The 18,049-nt window shown below is 40.5% G+C and overlaps 1 protein-coding gene across 4 annotated transcripts in view; it reads right to left on the bottom strand.

The window, feature by feature from the left end:
* GOLIM4 (golgi integral membrane protein 4) overlaps positions 1–18,049 on the bottom strand; it is an 84,410-nt gene that overhangs the window by 23,521 nt on the left and 42,840 nt on the right. For 2 of the 4 annotated variants that reach the window (XM_005908169.3, XM_005908170.3), the window contains exons 2-7: positions 14,893–14,967; positions 13,611–13,660; positions 11,741–11,794; positions 9,801–9,951; positions 3,649–3,731; positions 3,033–3,116 (exon numbers count right to left, since the gene is read on the bottom strand). In XM_005908169.3, the coding sequence (XP_005908231.1) occupies positions 3,033–3,116; positions 3,649–3,731; positions 9,801–9,951; positions 11,741–11,794; positions 13,611–13,660; positions 14,893–14,967 (497 nt within the window). The remainder of the gene's footprint in view (positions 1–3,032; positions 3,117–3,648; positions 3,732–9,800; positions 9,952–11,740; positions 11,795–13,610; positions 13,661–14,892; positions 14,968–18,049) is intronic. The other 2 variants (XM_005908172.3, XM_005908171.3) reach the window with 1 other exon arrangement.

Here is an 18,049-nt window from a genome sequence, read left to right as displayed (position 1 = left end):
CCTAAATGCAAGAGAGGAAAAATATGCAGACTGTTTCCATGCATTAGCTATACTTACTTGGACATGCTCAACCATTTTTAATCACATGCAAATTAGAATTAGAGTTAAAGGGAACAGAGAAAAAATATCTAAGACAGATGTTAGTTTTCCATGCTACATTAAACTAAGTCAGAATTTTTATAAATAACTCTCTAGTATAAATATCATTATTAAAAGACAGCTATGCAATCAGTTTTAGGACATTAAAATCTATTTTAAAATTCCACATTTATATAAATCTAAGTGCAGATATCTTTTACCAGTATGGTCTGAGTAACACTTTTCAGCAGAAAAGAAAGAACCATAGGCTTCAAATAAGTAACCGATTATATATGTAAAATCACTCAGGCCATCCTCTTTCCCAGTCAATCTGTGGTCACATAAGGTCCCTACCTCTCCAAAAAGCTCCCTGTATCGTGCTCTGCAGTTTTGGAAAACAGTAGCATAGGCATAAAGGAGGCTGGTTTTTATTCTCATTCTTTGATTCTGAATATCCTTTTCTTCTAAAATAACAAAGGCACTAATGCAGGTATAGGACGAGAATATACTTATGTGTGTGTTATCTGTGTGTATATGTGGTAGGATGTGTGTGTGTAGGTGTGGGGGTGTGTGTGTGGTGTGTGATACTTTAAATACCAGAAGCTATAAAGATGGAAAAAATAAATATGTTAAGAAAACCAATAGACTGCTTATACTTAGCTTATCATATGTCCCAGCACTGTTATCCTAAAACAGAAGTGCTATCTGTGTAAACACACATTTCCATAAGCACATACAAAGAACCCAGAGCTCTCTTCTGAACACACTTCCCAGGCAGGGTGCCCCTTCACTGTGCCCAGCAGAGCAGAGAGGAGGCTGGCGAGTCTGGCTCCCTTGGCCACAGTTGCACACCTGCACGGCACTCACCCACCTGCTTCCTGTCTCTCTAATTCACAAAGAGAAGTCTGCCTGCTAAATGTGTCTCAGGGGCGTGCTTCTTTATCATTTGTACAAACGTGTGCCATATGGCTAACAGTGGCCCTTAGCCAGAAACCTATCAAAACATTTGCAAACTGACTTTGGAGGTCAAAGGGGAAAAAAATGACATCTATACAGCGATGCTTTTAATAAGATAAATATTCTACACTTTCTTCTTTCTCCTCCTCCTACGTACGTAACCTTTGAAGGGAGAAATACTATGGTCCTCAAACATGAGCATGCATGAAGAATCATGTTAAATTATGGAATGATCATGTTAAAAATGCAGGCTCCTGGATGCCCACCCTAGAAATCAGTATTCAGTAGGTGTGGGGCAAGGCCCACATAACTGTAATACAGAGAATCTCCACAAATCCCAGCTTCAAGGTGGTTCTGGGCACTGATATTGGGCCAGCTTCTCTACTCCTTTTGACCTTATTTAGTTATAAAAAAAAATACAGTTATTATATAACTCAGTAGGTTGTGAATATTAAATAAAATTCTGTATATAAAGTTATTATGATAATCCCTGACAAATTCTAAGCTCTCAAATTCCACTCAGGTCCTGGTTTCTCCCCACTTAATTACATTTAAAAATCAGATTGTCAAGACAGAATCTCATAAGATGATTTACATGAGAAACGTATATGCCTGAAATAGCAGTTGTTTTCTAAGCAGATCTGGGCAAAGTTTCAACTGGGGAATAAAAGAACAGGAGAAACTTGACGACCTCATCCAAAAGAACCAAGAAGATATTCAAAGAAATAGAAAAATATATGTACATTAAATTTAAAAACTTGTTTTCTATTACAAAATCTTGTGAGTAATATTCCTCAGTGAGCTTACAACAGAATTTGGTTTTGGTCATTAAATGAACTACTTTACTCACATTTTTCTGAATTTTCAAGTCGTTGCTTAATTTAATATTTATTGTTATTATAGTACATAGAGTATTCAAATTGGTCTGTCATATTTTTCAGTATGAAAATAGTCTCATGTAACAATGCTTGGCAGAAATTTTATAAAGAAGATTTTGAATGTAATAATATCCTCTAAAGCTAATTTAATTGATAAACATGTAAAAAATTACCACACAGCTACAGTTTTGTAGGGGGATAATCAATGACTGCCTTGAAAAGGGGTCCTACAGACCCTGATGTTACAGTCTCTGAAACAGATCAGGGCCTGGCATACGATTCTTTTAAAAAATTTTATAAAGACAAAAAATAATGCACAGTCTCCTGGTAAGAACAAATAGTTGGTTTTCCTTTGCTCTTTTCTTTTAATTCTTCCAAGAGAAGAAAAGTGAAGACCAGTGATTAAGAATATACAGTGACTAAACTAGCCATTCCTATTTGTTTCAATGATAAAGCTGTAAAACAGTCAGTGTGACATTACTTCACTAAGCTCTGTAACATCTGTATTTGTTCATTTAATACATTATCTACTGAGGGCCTGCCTTGTGCGAGGACTGCTGTAGGCTTTGAACAAATGAAACTTACGACTCTGGTTTTCCTTCTCTATTTACCTGAGATTTCTTATTTCCTGTAATTTGACCTAACAACACATAAGCCTAGGCCCAAAAGGAGTGTAGCAGGCGTAAAGCCGGGAGCAAGGGAAGGAGGAGTAAAATATAGAGTTTTACAATGATTTATTTAGGTACTTAGCATATAAAATCCTGCAGATAGTATAGCAAGAGTCTACATAGGTCTATATAGTGGAAAAAACCACATATGTGGGATGAATTCTCTGACTTAGACAAGTATTAGACTACTGCATGTAGGAGTTGGTGGAGGGTAGAAAAAGTCATATGAACCACACTGCCAGTGCAGGGAAAAAAAAAAGGAAAAAAAATCAAAGCTTTACTTAATATTCTCTTGATTGAGTTTTGAAAGCATGCATGATCTTCAGGATAAGGAAAGCTCTGTCCTAAGGAACTCAGCGAAGACTGGCCTTTAAGAGACTGCATGCACAGAGGAATTCAGAAATGTTAAGCAGACTTAAAAAGAACCCAGAGAGGCTGCTACCCTTCTAACCTGTGCAGCAGCTAGTGCACTCTTGTGGTCTTCCAAAGTCACTACAAGTTGCTCATGCTCGGAGAGTAAATTCTTATGCTGTTGCTACACAAAAAAGAATTTTACATGTTGAGTTTTGACATTCTGGGACAAACTCCTCTTGGGCAGGTAGTGGTATGGCCACCCAAACACTGCTCACTTGCTGGCTTGTTTGTTGTTGTAGCATTTGATAAGTTCAAAAATCTTTGCAGAGGGAAGACCATGGTTAAGGTGGTAATCCACAATCTAAAATGTGTTACCCAAAAATCCTAATCACTTACAAGGAAATCAAAACAGGAAGAAAAATACCTTTAGTTATTAATAAACCTTTTCAAATAAAAAGCTTATTAAGATTCAACCACGTGGCAAAAGAATCATTCCAGTGCTAATGCAAACGCTGAGATTTCCAGATCATTCTTTAGCTTACAATGCACAAGAAGTAATGGGCAGGTTCACTTTCCACAAAAGCCCAAAATAACAGTGTGGATTGTAAAGCAGGTCAAGTAGTGAACGACTTTTAAGTCACTACAAAGCAAAGCAGGCAAACACAAATCAATCAAATGCTGGGGTTTTTAGGTTGTTGTTGTTGCTGTTTTACCTTGACATCTTGCAGCTGTGTGTGCATGTCCTGATGCGCTCTCCTCAGCTGTCTGTTCTCTTCTCTCAGATTGTACACGGTTTCTGTTTTAGAAAAAGGAAAATCATGCATAAAGCCCTGGGCCTTTCAGGCTCTTGATTCTATTATTTTCCTATCTAAAGCCTCACATAACTTTTTCAAAGATCGTTTTGAACTTTGACAGTACAATACTCCAAATCAACAAAACTTAGCACCATTTTGGGATGTGGCACAGATTCAGTTGGACAACCCAATACAATCTGGCTCAGTGGTTTAAATATGCTTAAACAAGCTATCTGGCACAGAAGTTAAGGATTTTTAATTACTCCTGAGCTAAAAATGAAATATTTTTGTTAATAAGCAAACCCCTAGGAATGAAATGTAATGGGTAGGGGTCATCTAAGATTTTAGTCTCACCATAAATTAAAAATAAAGCTATCAAAAAGCACAAACTGCCTCTCTCTTAGCCATGAATAATTTCCACAGTCCTTCAAAGGGATTTCAGTTACAAAAGCAACTCAAGAAACAAGAGACAGACATCTCATCTGCTCAAAAATTCTAAATGTATTTTCTTTCTCCCACAATCGAGTTCTTGACTGGTCTAAACTCTTCCTCCAATAGCTACTGGACAATTCTTTGCACAGTTACAATGTGAGATTGCAGTGATCACAGTGAAGTCTTAAAACCTCCCCAGCCACAAGCCCTACAATTCGCGGAACAGCCTCTTGGTAATTTCCCCACATTTTCTGTATCTGGAGATTATCTGTTATGAACTGGTAGCCCCTGGGCCAACACACAGACTTTTTTTTTTTGGCCCCTGCAGGTGTTAGCCAACATACAGTGTCTTCCACATTTGAAGGGCTGTCACCAAGTAAAAATCAAGAAGCTGGGTCTCGTAAGATTCTGGCAACATCAGGCCAATTCTCAGCAGAAGTTAAATGGCAGCTGGGTGACCATATGATTCATTTTCCAATGGGAGATATTGTTGACAGTGAAAGGGGTGCTGTTTTAGAACGATGCTGGGACAGCAGCAGGTGTGGGCCGGCACGGTGCTGGGCAAACTGTCCCCAGAGTGGCAGCCACTCCCTGCAGGCAAAACTTTACTGTCTCCAGGGTGGCCGTGAGCACTGCAGAAAACTGCCGGTCACCACGCCGCCTCATATTCTCTGCCCGCTTTCACTCCGTTAAGAGTCCCTGCTTGATCCCTGGGCACTGGCTTTATGACACATTTGGAAAGAGATCAAGAAGAAGGTGAGAATGTCGCTAGTGGTTGTCCACCTATTTATAACAGCAGATTTTCTCAAACGTCAAACGGGACACCAGCAGCAATCCAAGAGGACCCCAAGTGTGTAACAGGCTGGATGGGCCTTCAGTCTACACACGCACACATGCAGTTGAAATACACGGCTGACTTTTAAAGGAATTCAGTTTATAACCTTAAGGACAGTGTCTCCTGTGCCTTTGCTGTGTGACCATAAGTTACTTAACTTTTGCAGGCCTCAATTTCTTCATTTGTTGAACTGGGTTAAATATAATGCCTACCTGCCAGGTTGTTATAAGGCTTAAAGAAGATACCTGCATGAAGAGTTTCACCCAGTACTGACACATGGCAAACATTTATTGAGTGTCAGCTCTTCTTATAACCATAATGATGAGAATCATCTAAGCTTACATGGTATCAACTCGTTATCCATATTCTAAATTCTAAACTCCCTCCTCATGTCACATTAATCTACCAAAGATCACTTGGACTACACACAACATGGTTTGCCATGACAGAGCCTCGTCTATCACAATTTACTGTCAGGGACCATGATCAAACAAAACTGCCGATGTGAAAATCACTTAGAAGTGTCATCAAAGGCACTGCCATATTAAGTTGTTTAAAATTTCTATGAGATGTCTTCCAAATATTCAGTTCAGTTCAGTCGCTCAGTTGTGTCCGACTCTTTGCGACCCCATGAATCGCAGCACACCAGGCCTCTCTGTCCATCACCAACTCCCGGAGCTCACTCAGACTCAGGTCCGTCGAGTCAGTGATGCCATCCAGCCATGTCATCCTCTGTCGTCCCCTTCTCCTCCTGCCCCCAATCCCTCCCAGCATCAGAGTCTTTTCCAATGAGTCAACTCTTCGCATGAGGTGGCCAAAGTACTGGAGTTTCAGCTTTAGCATCACTCCTTCCAAAGAACACCCGGGACTGATCTCCTTTAGGGTGGACTGGTTGGATCTCCTTGCAGTCCAAGGGACTCTCAAGAGTCTTCTCCAACACCACAGGTCAAAAGCATGAATTATTCGGCACTCAGCTTTCTTCACAGTCCAACTCTCACATCCATACATGACCACAGGAAAAACCATAGCCTTGACTAGACGGACCTTCGTTGGCAAAGTAATGTCTCTGCTTTTCAATATGCTGTCTACGTTGGTCATAACTTTTCTTCCAAGGAGTAAGCGTCTTTTAATTTCATGGCTGCAATCACCATCTGCAGTGATTTTGGAGCCCAAAAAAATAAAGTCTGACACTGTTTCCACTGTTTCCCCATCTATTTCCCATGAAGTGATGGGACCAGATGCCATGATCTTCGTTTTCTGAATGTTGAGCTTTAAGCCAACTTTTTCACTCTCCTCTTTCACAGAGGCTTTTTAGTTCCTCTTCACTTTCTGCCATAAGGGTAGTGTCATCTGCATATCTGAAGTCATTGATATTTCTCCCAGCAATCTTGATTCCAGCTTGTGCTTCTTCCAGCCCAGCGTTTCTCATGATGTACTCTACATAGAAGTTAAATAAGCAGGGTGACAATATACAACCTTGATGTATTCCTTTTCCTATTTGGAACCAGTCTGTTGTTCCATGTCCAGTTCTAACTGTTGCTTCCTGACCTGCATATAGGTTTCTCAAGAGGCAGGTCAGGTGGTCTGGTATTCTCATCTCTTTCAGAATTTTTCACAGTTTATTGTGATCCACACAGTCAAAGGCTTTGGCATAGTCAATAAAGCAGAAATAGATGTTTTTCTGGAACTCTCTTGCTTTTTCCATGATCCAGCGGATGTTTGCAATATGATCTCTGGTTCCTCTGCCTTTTTGAAAACCAGCTTGAACATCTAGAAGTTCACGGTTCACATATTGCTGAAGCCTGGCTTGGAGAATTTTGAGCATTACTTTCCTAGTGTGTGAGATGAGTGCAACTGTGCGGTAGTTTGAGCATTCTTTGGCATTGCCTTTATTTGGGATTGGAATGAAAACTGACCTTTTCCAGTCCTGTGGCCACTGCTGAGTTTTCCAAATTTGCTGGCATATTGAATGCAGCACTTTCACAGCATCACCTTTCAGGATTTCAAATAGCTCAACTGGAATTCCATCACCTCCATTAGCTTTGTTCGTAGTGATGCTTTCTAAGGCCCACTTGACTTCACATTCCAGGATGTCTGGCTCTAGGTGAGTGATCACACCATCGTGATTATTTGGGTCGTGAAGATCTTTTTTGTACAGTTCTTCTGTGTATTCTTGCCACCTCTTCTTAATATCTTCTGCTTCTGTTAGGTCCATACCATTTCTGTCCTTTATTGAGCCCATCTTTACATGAAATGTCCCCTTGGTACCTCTAATTTTCTTGAAGAGATCTCTAGTCTCTCCCATTCTGTTGTTTTCCTCTATTTCTTTGCATTGATCGCTAAGGAAGGCTTTCTTATCTCTTCTTGCTATTCTTTGGAACTCTGCATTCAGATGCTTATACATTTCCTTTTCTCCTTTGCTTTTCGCTTTTCTTCTTTTGACAGCTATTTGTAAGGCCTCCCAGACAGCCATTTTGCTTTTTTGAATTTCTTTTCCATGGGGATGGTCTTGATCCCTGTCTCCTGTACAATGTTACGAAGCTCCATCCATAGTTCATCAGGCAATCTATCTATCAGATCTAGTCCCTTAAATCTATTTCTCACTTCCACTGTATAATCATAAGGGATTTGATTTAGGTCATACCTGAATGGTCTAGTGGTTTTCCCTACTTTCTTCAATTTCAGTCTGAATTTGGCAATAAGGAGTTCATGATCTGAGCCACAGTCAGCTCCCAGTCTTGTTTTTGCTGACTGTATAGAGCTTCTCCATCTTTGGCTGCAAGAATATAATCAATCTGATTTCAGTGTTGACCATCTGGTGATGTCCATGTGTAGAGTCTTCTCCTATATTTTGGAAGAAGGTGTTTGCTATGACCAGTGTGTTCTCTTGGCCAAACTCTATTAGCCTTTGCCCAGCTTCATTCCTTATTCCAAGGCCAAATTTGCCTGTTATTCCAGGTATTTCTTGGCTTCCTACTTTTGCATTCCAGTTCCCTATAATGAAAAGGACATCTTTTTGGGGTGTTGTCTAGAACGTCTTGTAGGTCTTCATAGAACCATTCAACTTCAGCTTCTTCAGCGTTATTGTTTGGGGCATAGATTTGGATTACTGTGATATTGAGTGGTTTGCCTTGGAAACAAACAGAGATCATTCTGTCGTTTTTGAGATTGCATCCAAGTACTGCACTTCAGACGTTTCTGTTGACCAGGACGGCTACTCCATTTCTTCTAAGGGATTCCTGCCCACAGTAGTAGATATAATGGTCATCTTGAGTTAAATTCACCCATTCCAGTCCATTTGAGTTCACCGATTCCTAGAATGTCGACATTCACTCTTGCCATCTCCTGTTTGACCACTTCCAATTTGCCTTGATTCATGGACCTAACATTCCAGGTTCCTATGCAATATTGCTCTTTACAGCATCAGACCTTGCTTCCAAATATTAACTGGTACCAAAAATACTGCTCGCTCTCTCTCTCCGTGTTTCTGTCTCAGTCTCTCTCTCACCCTTCAAGATATTGGGAGATTCTCTCTTCTGATGACAAGAGTCCCAGAACTGACTGTACTTCTCCTTTTGTTCTGGATCCCAGGATGTTCAGACCAGCCATCAGGCTTGAATTGTCTGAGTATGCAGAACTCACATACCAGTGTCCTCCTATTTTCCACAGTTCTGATTTCTTGATAAAATTTTACTACACGTGGACTGAGTTTCAAAGAAAGGCGTAAATATAGAGTAGCCATAAGATAACATGCCTTTTAAGCCTCTCACTAAAATTAAATGAACTAAATTATGTGAAGTATGCCAAGGTCTGGCACCTAGAAAATACTTACAATGTATTCCTATTATTTTGGAATACCATTATTAACCTATTATTTTGGAATACTGAGAGACAAAGCATAGCAAAAGAAAAGTACAGAAAGTCCAAAAGATCTATCACACAGCAGATTTCTATGACGACGTTTTACATAAAACCAGGAAATTGTTAGGCACAGTACAATTAACTAGATTATAGAAGACCTTACTCTGATTTCATCTTTGTTTATGTAAGCACCATGTACCTTTTTAAACCAAATCTCACACTTCAAACTTATTCAGGACCGAATAGGTGACTGTAGAATATGCTGTTGCCCATTTTTTTCAGAACTCATATGTACTCAGAAGTGATGTATTTCATTTCATATTACTATGAAAATACCTGATACTGATATTTATGGTGGTTAGCATATATTGAAGGTTTACCATGTACCAGTAATTGTATTAGGTGCTTTGCATAATTTAATCCTCATACCAACTCTATAAGGTTAATACTTTTAATGAATATCCCACTTTTACAGATGAGGACAATTGAGTCTGTGGAGATTTATACAACTTGCCAATGGTCATAAAACTAGTCATTGATTCACCAGGGCAGGCAGACTTCAGAGCCTGAACTTTTTGAAGTGACCATAAGTGATCAACAGAGTCTTTGTGCCCCAGTGGAGATCTGGAAACCTATCACCGTGACTGGGGAGCACTAGTGGCATTCTGTGGGTGGGGTCAGAGGTGCTAAATGTCTCACAATGCACAAAAAGAACTGTCTTGCCCAACAAGACCAATATATCCCATTGAGAAACACGAAGTATTCTTTACTGTTTCCCTAAACAAACCAGAGAGATCAGTGTGAAATATCATAAAGAAGTAGCTGGTAAAACACTACATGTGATGTAAATAAATCACCAAGCAAACAAAAGCCTATTGTTCCATTCAAACATTAATATGAGTATTCATTTCCATGCACACTGGCTCATTAGGTTTCCAAATACCTTTTAGCTTAGAAAGCTCTTGTTCTTTCTCCTGCTGCAGCTGCAGGTATCTCTGCTTGTGGTCATTAAATGTCCTACTGAAGTCTTCTCCTTGTCTGCGGTGTTCCTCTTCCAAGTCGCTGTGTTGCTTCTTTAGCTCCTCGTGTTGACTCTGCAAAGATGAAAATTTGAGCAGGGATATACATTTGTAACTGAGCAGGACCCCATGGGGCTTTCCTGGGACAGGCCTAACCTGTATCCTCTGCTTTAGCTCCTCTCTGAAGTACCTAGATAACAGTATTTGATGCCCATTTCCTGAGTTGTTTTGTAGATGTGAAACCATCCCCCTGCCTTCCAAATGGAAGATGTTAACTGCTTGATGACTCTGAGCATACAGCCTCAGGCCTCCTGGAGCCTAAGGACTGACAATGCTAACTCCTGTGACACCACCCTGCTACCTCACCGTCAACCAATCAGACACTTGTACAAAAGCTGATCACAGACCCTGCAACCCCCCTCCCTTACCTGGCTTTTAAAAATGCTCTGCCAAACCCTTGGGGGAGCCTGGGGGCTTTTTAGGGCATGAGCTACCAATCTCTTTCATGGCTCTGCAATAAACCTTGCTCTGCTCCAAACTTTGATGGTTTGGTTTGTTTGGCCTCACTGTGCGTTGGGCACAGAGAATTTGCACTAACGCATTCTCTAAATCAGTCTGTCTCTCGATAGCACAGCCTTTCTCTTGTAAGAAAGTAAGCACAGATGAAGTAGGCTTCATTTTCCTGACTGCTTTAAATCTGTGCAGCTCTTTTCCATTTCCTTTCCATTTCAAATGAATAGTTTGGGATCGTGGCCAAAAATAATTTTTCCCTTAATTTTTAACATTAATGTGAACAACAAGAAGTTGGAAGTTTACAAGAGTGATGGAAAAGGAAGGGATCTGGGGAAATTCCCAGGGACTCAAGTTACTGTGGAAACTAGGTAAAGCTAATGGAAAAATTACTCCTCCATGGAGCCTCTAGACTGCCTTTCAATCTGATGTTTTCCCAGCAATGTTTTTTATTTCCCTTCTTTGATTATCAGCCTTTCTGGTAACCCAGTTTAAAGAAGGGGAAAAAAAGACTTTTTTCCCTTTGGGGGATGTAAAAGAAATCGATTATTTGTAAAAATGATTCTTATACTACTCAAGATTATAATACTGTAATCACAACCTAGATAAATTCCATAGTCTCCAAATGCTTAATGTGAATGGGTGGTCTACTTTAATTCATGTATTGCTTTCCTGAGAATAGTAAAGATTCTGGTTTCAATAAAAGGCATACACCCTACTGATACAGGAGCAAAGAACACCAAACAAAAAGCTGGGCACTGGTTGTTGGAGACAACGGCAGAGAGTTCCTGCTGTGTGGCTGGCATAATAGCCGCTGCTCATCTCTTCTGGCCTGACACAAACAGTGCATCTCTCTCTCTCTTTTCTTCAGTCTTCCTGACACACAACAATGAGTTTTATCCAAGAACCAAGGAAGGAATATCTTTAAATATCAATTGTGCTCCTGTGTAAGTGGGCCACTTATGACACATTAGTAACAGGAAGACAGCATTCTAATACTTCTACTGCCTCCACTGTGTCTAAGATTACAAAAAAAAAAAAAAATTTCAAGAAAAACCACTCTGAGAAATTAGATAAAAACAAACGAAAATCCTTAAAGGACAAAGAACAAACTCAAAAATTAAGTGACCAGAGACCCTGATTTATAAGAAAATGAATAATGAGTTAAATATGTCCTTTGTAATCAGGTGATAAACATAATGGAGCATTATAATTATATATCACCTTTAGCCAAAAATGACTTTATTATACCATATCATGGTACAAATCAATTTTCTGTAAACTTTCCTTAATCACATAAGTTACTTAGTTAACCCCTTCATTCATTCATGAAGAATATGTCTAAATTACTCACCTTCAGCATCTGATGTTGGACATTCAATGCACTGTACCTGCTATTAGAATCTTGCTGTAAATTGAAAAGCAAATAATTAACAAAAAGATAACACATTTGGCTCTTTTGTTAAACAGAACTTAAAACTCTTAATGAAAGGTTTTCACTTGTTCACATGTGTAAGTAAAAATGAATTCTAAGCTGGAGCCAGGATGCTTCTGAGGTCCTCTCTTTACTTCATAGTAGAAATGAAGTTTTACATTCCTCTAAGTTTGCTAGACTTTAATGGTGAAAAAGCAGGGCATGGAATTATAAAACCACAGTTTGAAAGGGCTCTTGGAGGTGATTTACTTCCACTCTCATATTCAGAAGAAAAACTGAGGCCAGAGGCAGAGGAGAGCTTGTCCTGAGACACAGCACCGCATATGGCTGGTACCTTGTGCCTGGTGCTCCAAGGGGAACAGGAGAGAAACCAGCAGAGACCAGGCCTTACAAGCTTAGAATGGGTTCCAGAAAGGGAGAGAAAAGGCACTTTTCTTCCTTGAGTTTCCATGGGTAAGAAATTCTACATACATTGTGCGTGCGTGTGTATACTCAGTCATGTCTGACTGTGTGTGTGTACTCAGTCATGTCTGACTCTGTGATCCCAGTGACTACAGCCCTCCAGGCTCCTCTGTCCGTGGAATTTTTAGGGCAAGAACACTGGAGTGGGTTGCCATTTCTTCCTCCAGGAGATCTTCCCCACCCAGGGATTGAATCCACGTCTCTTGCATCTCCTGTATTGCAGGCAAATTCTTTACTACAGCGCCAGCTCACAGAGAGAAACAGAAAGGCTAAGGAACAGGCCTAGGGCAAATATCTCCTTTAGTAGCAGAGCCAGGACAGAACCCTGAGCTTTAGTGTCCAGCTGAACTCCGTGCTCCAGCAGTGTGTTCTTATGTACCAGTGGAGCATCTTCACATTTGGAGCTCACACATGTCCAGTCCTGGGCAGCCACAGTGGGTCAGTGTACAAACCACACCTGCCAGTTTTCTCTCCCCAGGCTGCTGTGTTTTTCTATCTTACGTGCCCCGCCTCTTACTTTACACCATCGGCAGTATAAGCACAGCTTCATTTATTTCTTTCATGTTCTTGCAACTTCTAAAACGGACCACATTTTTGCTTTAACACTTTATTTTTATCACTTTACCACTTTAATTTGTAATATATTACATGACAAAATGCACAACAGAACACACACGATTTTGACTAGGTTTTAAAAATGCAAGATAAGAGTGAAAAGCCAGTAACCTCCTAGTTATTCAAGGAACCGACTCTTCTTAGTTTTAATGCCCCACAACACCAATGCTTTTGTCAACCAATACTTATATGTTTTTCTTAGAGTAAGAGAAAAAAGTGTTTTTCCCTAGTTAATTTGGACTTAAAAACTTTTTAAAAATGTCAATATCATTTATTTATCTATTCATTTTACAGATGTTTTTGAACATTTGAACATGTGAACTCTAGACCAGGTATTGTGTTAGACATTACACAGTAATGTCTCTGCAAGTGACAGTAACATGGTGCAAAGGCAAATCAAACTAAATATCACATTCTATAGAAAAGAGAGACTACGGATGAATAAATAAAGGAATCTCTTTATTGTGAATATTAAGGATATTTTCAATTTATCACTATTGCCAATAATGTGATAAGCAAAGGAAGGTAGGTTTTAAAGGAACAATTTTTAAGGTCTTCCTCTTAGAATTTTTTTGGGGAAGGAAGGAAGGAAAGGATGGAGGGAGATGTATTTCAGTCCTAATGATCAACAGAGTAAAATGTTTGGAGACTTTATTTCCCCCCCTGTCAAGTTTTGTGAAATAAAAAACTAAGGGAGAAAAAAACAACTTACCCTTCCCTTATTCAGTGTTTCTTGTGCTTCTAATTTATAAACCAGAAAATCTAGAAAATACAAAATGGAGAACATAATTACATTAATTAACTCTATTAGTATAAGTTAATTCACTGTGGCATTTTTAAACATCTAAAAAAACAAGGGCACATTTTACTCAGACCTAAACAATCTACTTAATGATATACTTTATTTTGTCTTTTAATGCTTGAAAAGTTTTCCTCCATACCTTAAAGTTGGGAATCTTGCATCAACAAAATACACACTATAGTCAACTGACTAAAAGTGCATTTAGAGTGTGGACTTGGTGATGAACTCGCCTTGAAATGAAGGAGAAAAAAACCAAAACCATGCAGTGCACCTAAGGACAGAGATGATTTATGGCCAGCCACTAGATGGCACACTAAAATCATTCAGGACCTGAAAAGGAACTCAAGCCATGGAAACCATCTTTAATGCTCTTAAAGCTTTATTATCCACTAGATGGCTCTACAAAATCACTCTGCATTTGAAGACAAGGAAAATCCAAACCCTATCAGAGCATTTTAATAATCTTAAAACTTCCCAGTAAAACATTCCAGCTCACACTGTCCTCCTCTGTTCTCCCTTCTTCTACCCCATACCAAAGTAATCAGACAAAACACCACTTCAATCTAATATTTAACCAAAAAGTTGAATAAATGAAAATAAGAATGCAGGTAACTCCAAATCACAAGCTATACAAAGTCCATGCTTTATAGAAAAATTCTGATAAAAATCAACAGCGCTGATTTTTATTTGACACCTGTGCTAAATGTTTATTTTTCAAAACAAACCAATTGGCTATGCCAATAAAGTCTTTAGCACAAGAGAAAAACAGGTCTATAACTTAAAAGATGTCATGCAATGAGATTGAAATCGATTATGCTATAAATGCATATATACATATATATATATATGTATACATAAAGTTTGTCATATTCTGGACTGCATGGTATTACTTTCCCAGATGTCTGTTAACAGATGTTAATAGATATACGATATTCAAATGAAAAACTGTGTGCTATTTCTGAAGTAATGCATATAACTAATATATGAATGACCCCAAAGAGGCACAAACTAAATGAAAAATTCTAAATCCAATCTTAAGCAGGAATTATTTTCTTGCACAATGTATAGCATATTGCTTGACGGACTTCGGGAGATTTGAAGAATTTCTAAGCAAAAAAACAGTAAAGCAAATACATAATACTTCAAAGAAGAGCATAAAAAAAGTAAAACACGAATTACATTATTTATTTACCTTCCTTTGCTTTCTTATGTTCAAGTCTTTCCTTTTGCAAGGATTTCTCCAATCTTGATCTGTGTTCATACACAACTGGAAAAAAAAAAAACGTTGAAAACTTATCTTCAATAAATCAGAAATTCTAAAGTAAAATCAACATCAATTTTCAAAACAGGAAGAAGATAGTTTAGAGTCCTTTCACAATTAAAATGAAAATGCACACCTTTAACCTGGGTAAAAGATGGAAACAATAATAGACGTAGTACTCAGCTGACTCCTATACGGTCTGCCCCTCTGTAGAAACAACACTGTGCAAGAGGCTTCCACCTTCTTGGCCAGTTCCTTGTTCTCCTGCTTCTGGAATGTGAGTCTCTGTGGGGTTCCCTGTCTCCCGCTGGACGAGCGTGTCCACTCTCCACACTTCAGCCACCATCGGCACGGCATTTACCCCCATCTGTGTGTCCAGCTCCCACCTCACTTTCAGGCACTAGGAGAATATTTACACCCAGAGATCCCATAAGTGCTGCCAAGTCAACGTGAGCTGACAGTGCATTAGAGCTGCCTGACACGGATTCCACTCCTGCGTTGGGAAGATCCCCTGGAGTAGGAAATGGCACCCGCTCTAGTATTTTTGTCTGGAAAATTCCAGGGACAGAGGAGGCTGGTGGGCCATAGACCACTGCGTCACTGAGTTGGACAGGACTGAGCACAGAACAGCAGCTGAATGAGCTGAGCAGAGGGTGTGTGTGGAAAACTCAACAGCATACTAAGGTTTGCTGAAAAAGGAGGTGTATTCCCCATGTCAGAGAAAATATAGGCGAGAGGGCCACAGAGACGAAGGAGGGAGACTGTCCCCACTGAAGAGCCTATAACCTGTGCCATGCCTGCATGTTCAGCTGTGTCTGACTCTGCTACACTGTGGACTATAGTCTGCCAGGCTCTTCTGTCCATGGAATTTTTCAGGCAAGAAAACGAGTGGGTTGCCATTTCCTACTCCAGGGGATCTTCCCGACCTGGGCTTGAACTTGCATCTCTGGCTGGGCAGGCAGGTTCTTTACCGCTGAGCCACCTGGGAAGCCCACAGGATTGACATCTGCCATGGCAGGAAACCCTAGGCAAGCTGATGTCATGCCACAGGACCTTCCTGCACTTTACCAAGCCCACCTCCACCGTCTATTCTGAAGAAGTGGGAGTTATCTGGTGAGGGGAGCAGGGAGTGATAATGATTTAGGGGAAAAACAGAGAGAAGCCCCTGGGTACTTCCTCCCTCACTACAGGCTGCACATCTCCAGGAAACAGGAGCTGCAAGAGAGGTTTTACCTTTAATGAAAAAAAAAAGTATTATTATACTGGACTAGGCCAGATATTACTAAACCAAGACTGTATTTATCGATAAAAGTTATTGAGAAAAAAAAATATTTTTTTTAATCTGAGAGAAGCTGATACAAAGTATAGTGAAGTCTGTGTTAGATTTCATGCAGGGACAGACAACTCAAGCCCACAGGGTAGTGGTTGGAACAGGGGAGAGGAGAAGAGGATAAAGCAAGTTTCTGATGTGCCCTTTAATCCTGTTTGCTCAGCATTATGGTCACAGATGACCTCACTCCCTGGCAGGCTCAGTCAAGCTTGCCACTGGGTTCTTTTTACCACCTCCAGCTCCTCACAGCTACCTAAGATACAATTCAATCTTCAATCACTGACTGACCCTTCAGTGTGTCGGTTCAGTCACTGAGTCGTGTCTGACTCTTTGTGATCCCATGAACCACAGCACACCAGGCTTCCCTGTCCATCTTCAAATCCTGGAGTCCACCCAAACTCATGCCCATCAAGTAGGTGATGCCATCCAACCATCTCATCCTCTGTCATCCCCTTCTCCTCTCGCCTTCAATCTTTCCCAGTATCAGGGTCTTTTCCAATGAGTCAGTTCTTTGCATCAGGTGGCCAAAGTATTGGAGCTTCAGCATCAGTCCTTTTGATGAATATTCAGGACTGATTTCCTTTAGGATTGACTGGTTTGACTTCCTTGTAGTCCAAGGAACTCTCAAGAGTCATCTCCAACACCACAGTTCAAAAGCATCAATTCTTCGGTGCTCCGTTTTCTTTATAGTCCAACTCTCACACCCATACCTGACTACTGGAAAAACCATAGCTTCAACTAGATGGACCTTTGTTGGCAAAGTGTGTACAACTGCCCCAAACTGCTGGCCACCCAAAGTTGCCACGGTCACAGCAATCCCCTCCATGAACCTCCTCCCCACCTTTCCCCACTGCCCGTCCCCCACCCCCTGCCAGGTGCCAGCTATGGCTGTCCTTCTTCCAATATGGCCGTCATCTCCAAGGTCCTACTCCTTCTCCCAACACTGCATCTCGCATCTTGCCTCCCATGTAAAACTGCTATTGCCAGGGCTCCATCTACGACTCCCACAGCCCCTACTCCTCTACATCTCAGTCCACGAGTGTTAAAATGCCTGCCACCACCCAGACTGGCCTGGTGTTGTCTCCTCTGGCCTGCCCCAAACTCATCTTCCCTCTCGTCTCAGCTCCCAAGAGTCACCCAAATAACTCCCTGCCCCATTTCCTTTCTCCACTTGGGTCCCTATTTTCTTCACCACATGATCCTTCCCTCTCCTCCAGTGCTGTTAGTATAAAGGGATCTCATCCAACTCCACTTTACCCAGCACTGGGATACGAGTAGAAACGCAAAGTGAATAGATATGGGCCTTGGCCTCAAGAAGCTCTAGTCTAACACAGGAGATAGATTCAGTAATTTTAAATAATCAGAGCTAACTGCATTTGGCATAATAAAAGTATATTTAAGCCCAGTGAAAGAGGGGGGTGAGCTCTGGAAGGAAGAGGAGTGAGGGAAGACTCCTGGCTGGCTTTGAGAGTGAAGAACAATCAGGTGGGTGGGGGCGCCGCAGGAGAAAGGCGCTCCTGAAGGACAGCACAGGGACAAAGTGCAGAGTGATGGGACTGGGCCAAAGGCGGCTGTTTTCCAAAAGGCTGGTTCCAAGTCCACTGCTGAGAAAGTACATTGTTTTTCAAACATACAGGTGTACAGTATATACATTTCTTGGCCAATTTCTAAAAGTCTATTAAAACCAAGAGTTTCCTTGGATTGGTACTAATGCTACCATCTTGAATGACATTTGGAACGAGGCACAGAAAACAAAGA

This window comes from Bos mutus, chromosome 1 (genome assembly GCF_027580195.1).
Source record: "Bos mutus isolate GX-2022 chromosome 1, NWIPB_WYAK_1.1, whole genome shotgun sequence".
Taxonomy (NCBI): domain Eukaryota; kingdom Metazoa; phylum Chordata; class Mammalia; order Artiodactyla; family Bovidae; genus Bos; species Bos mutus.
The sequence above is the reverse complement of the archived record's forward strand: the minus strand, read 5'-3'. Positions and strand labels throughout refer to the sequence as shown.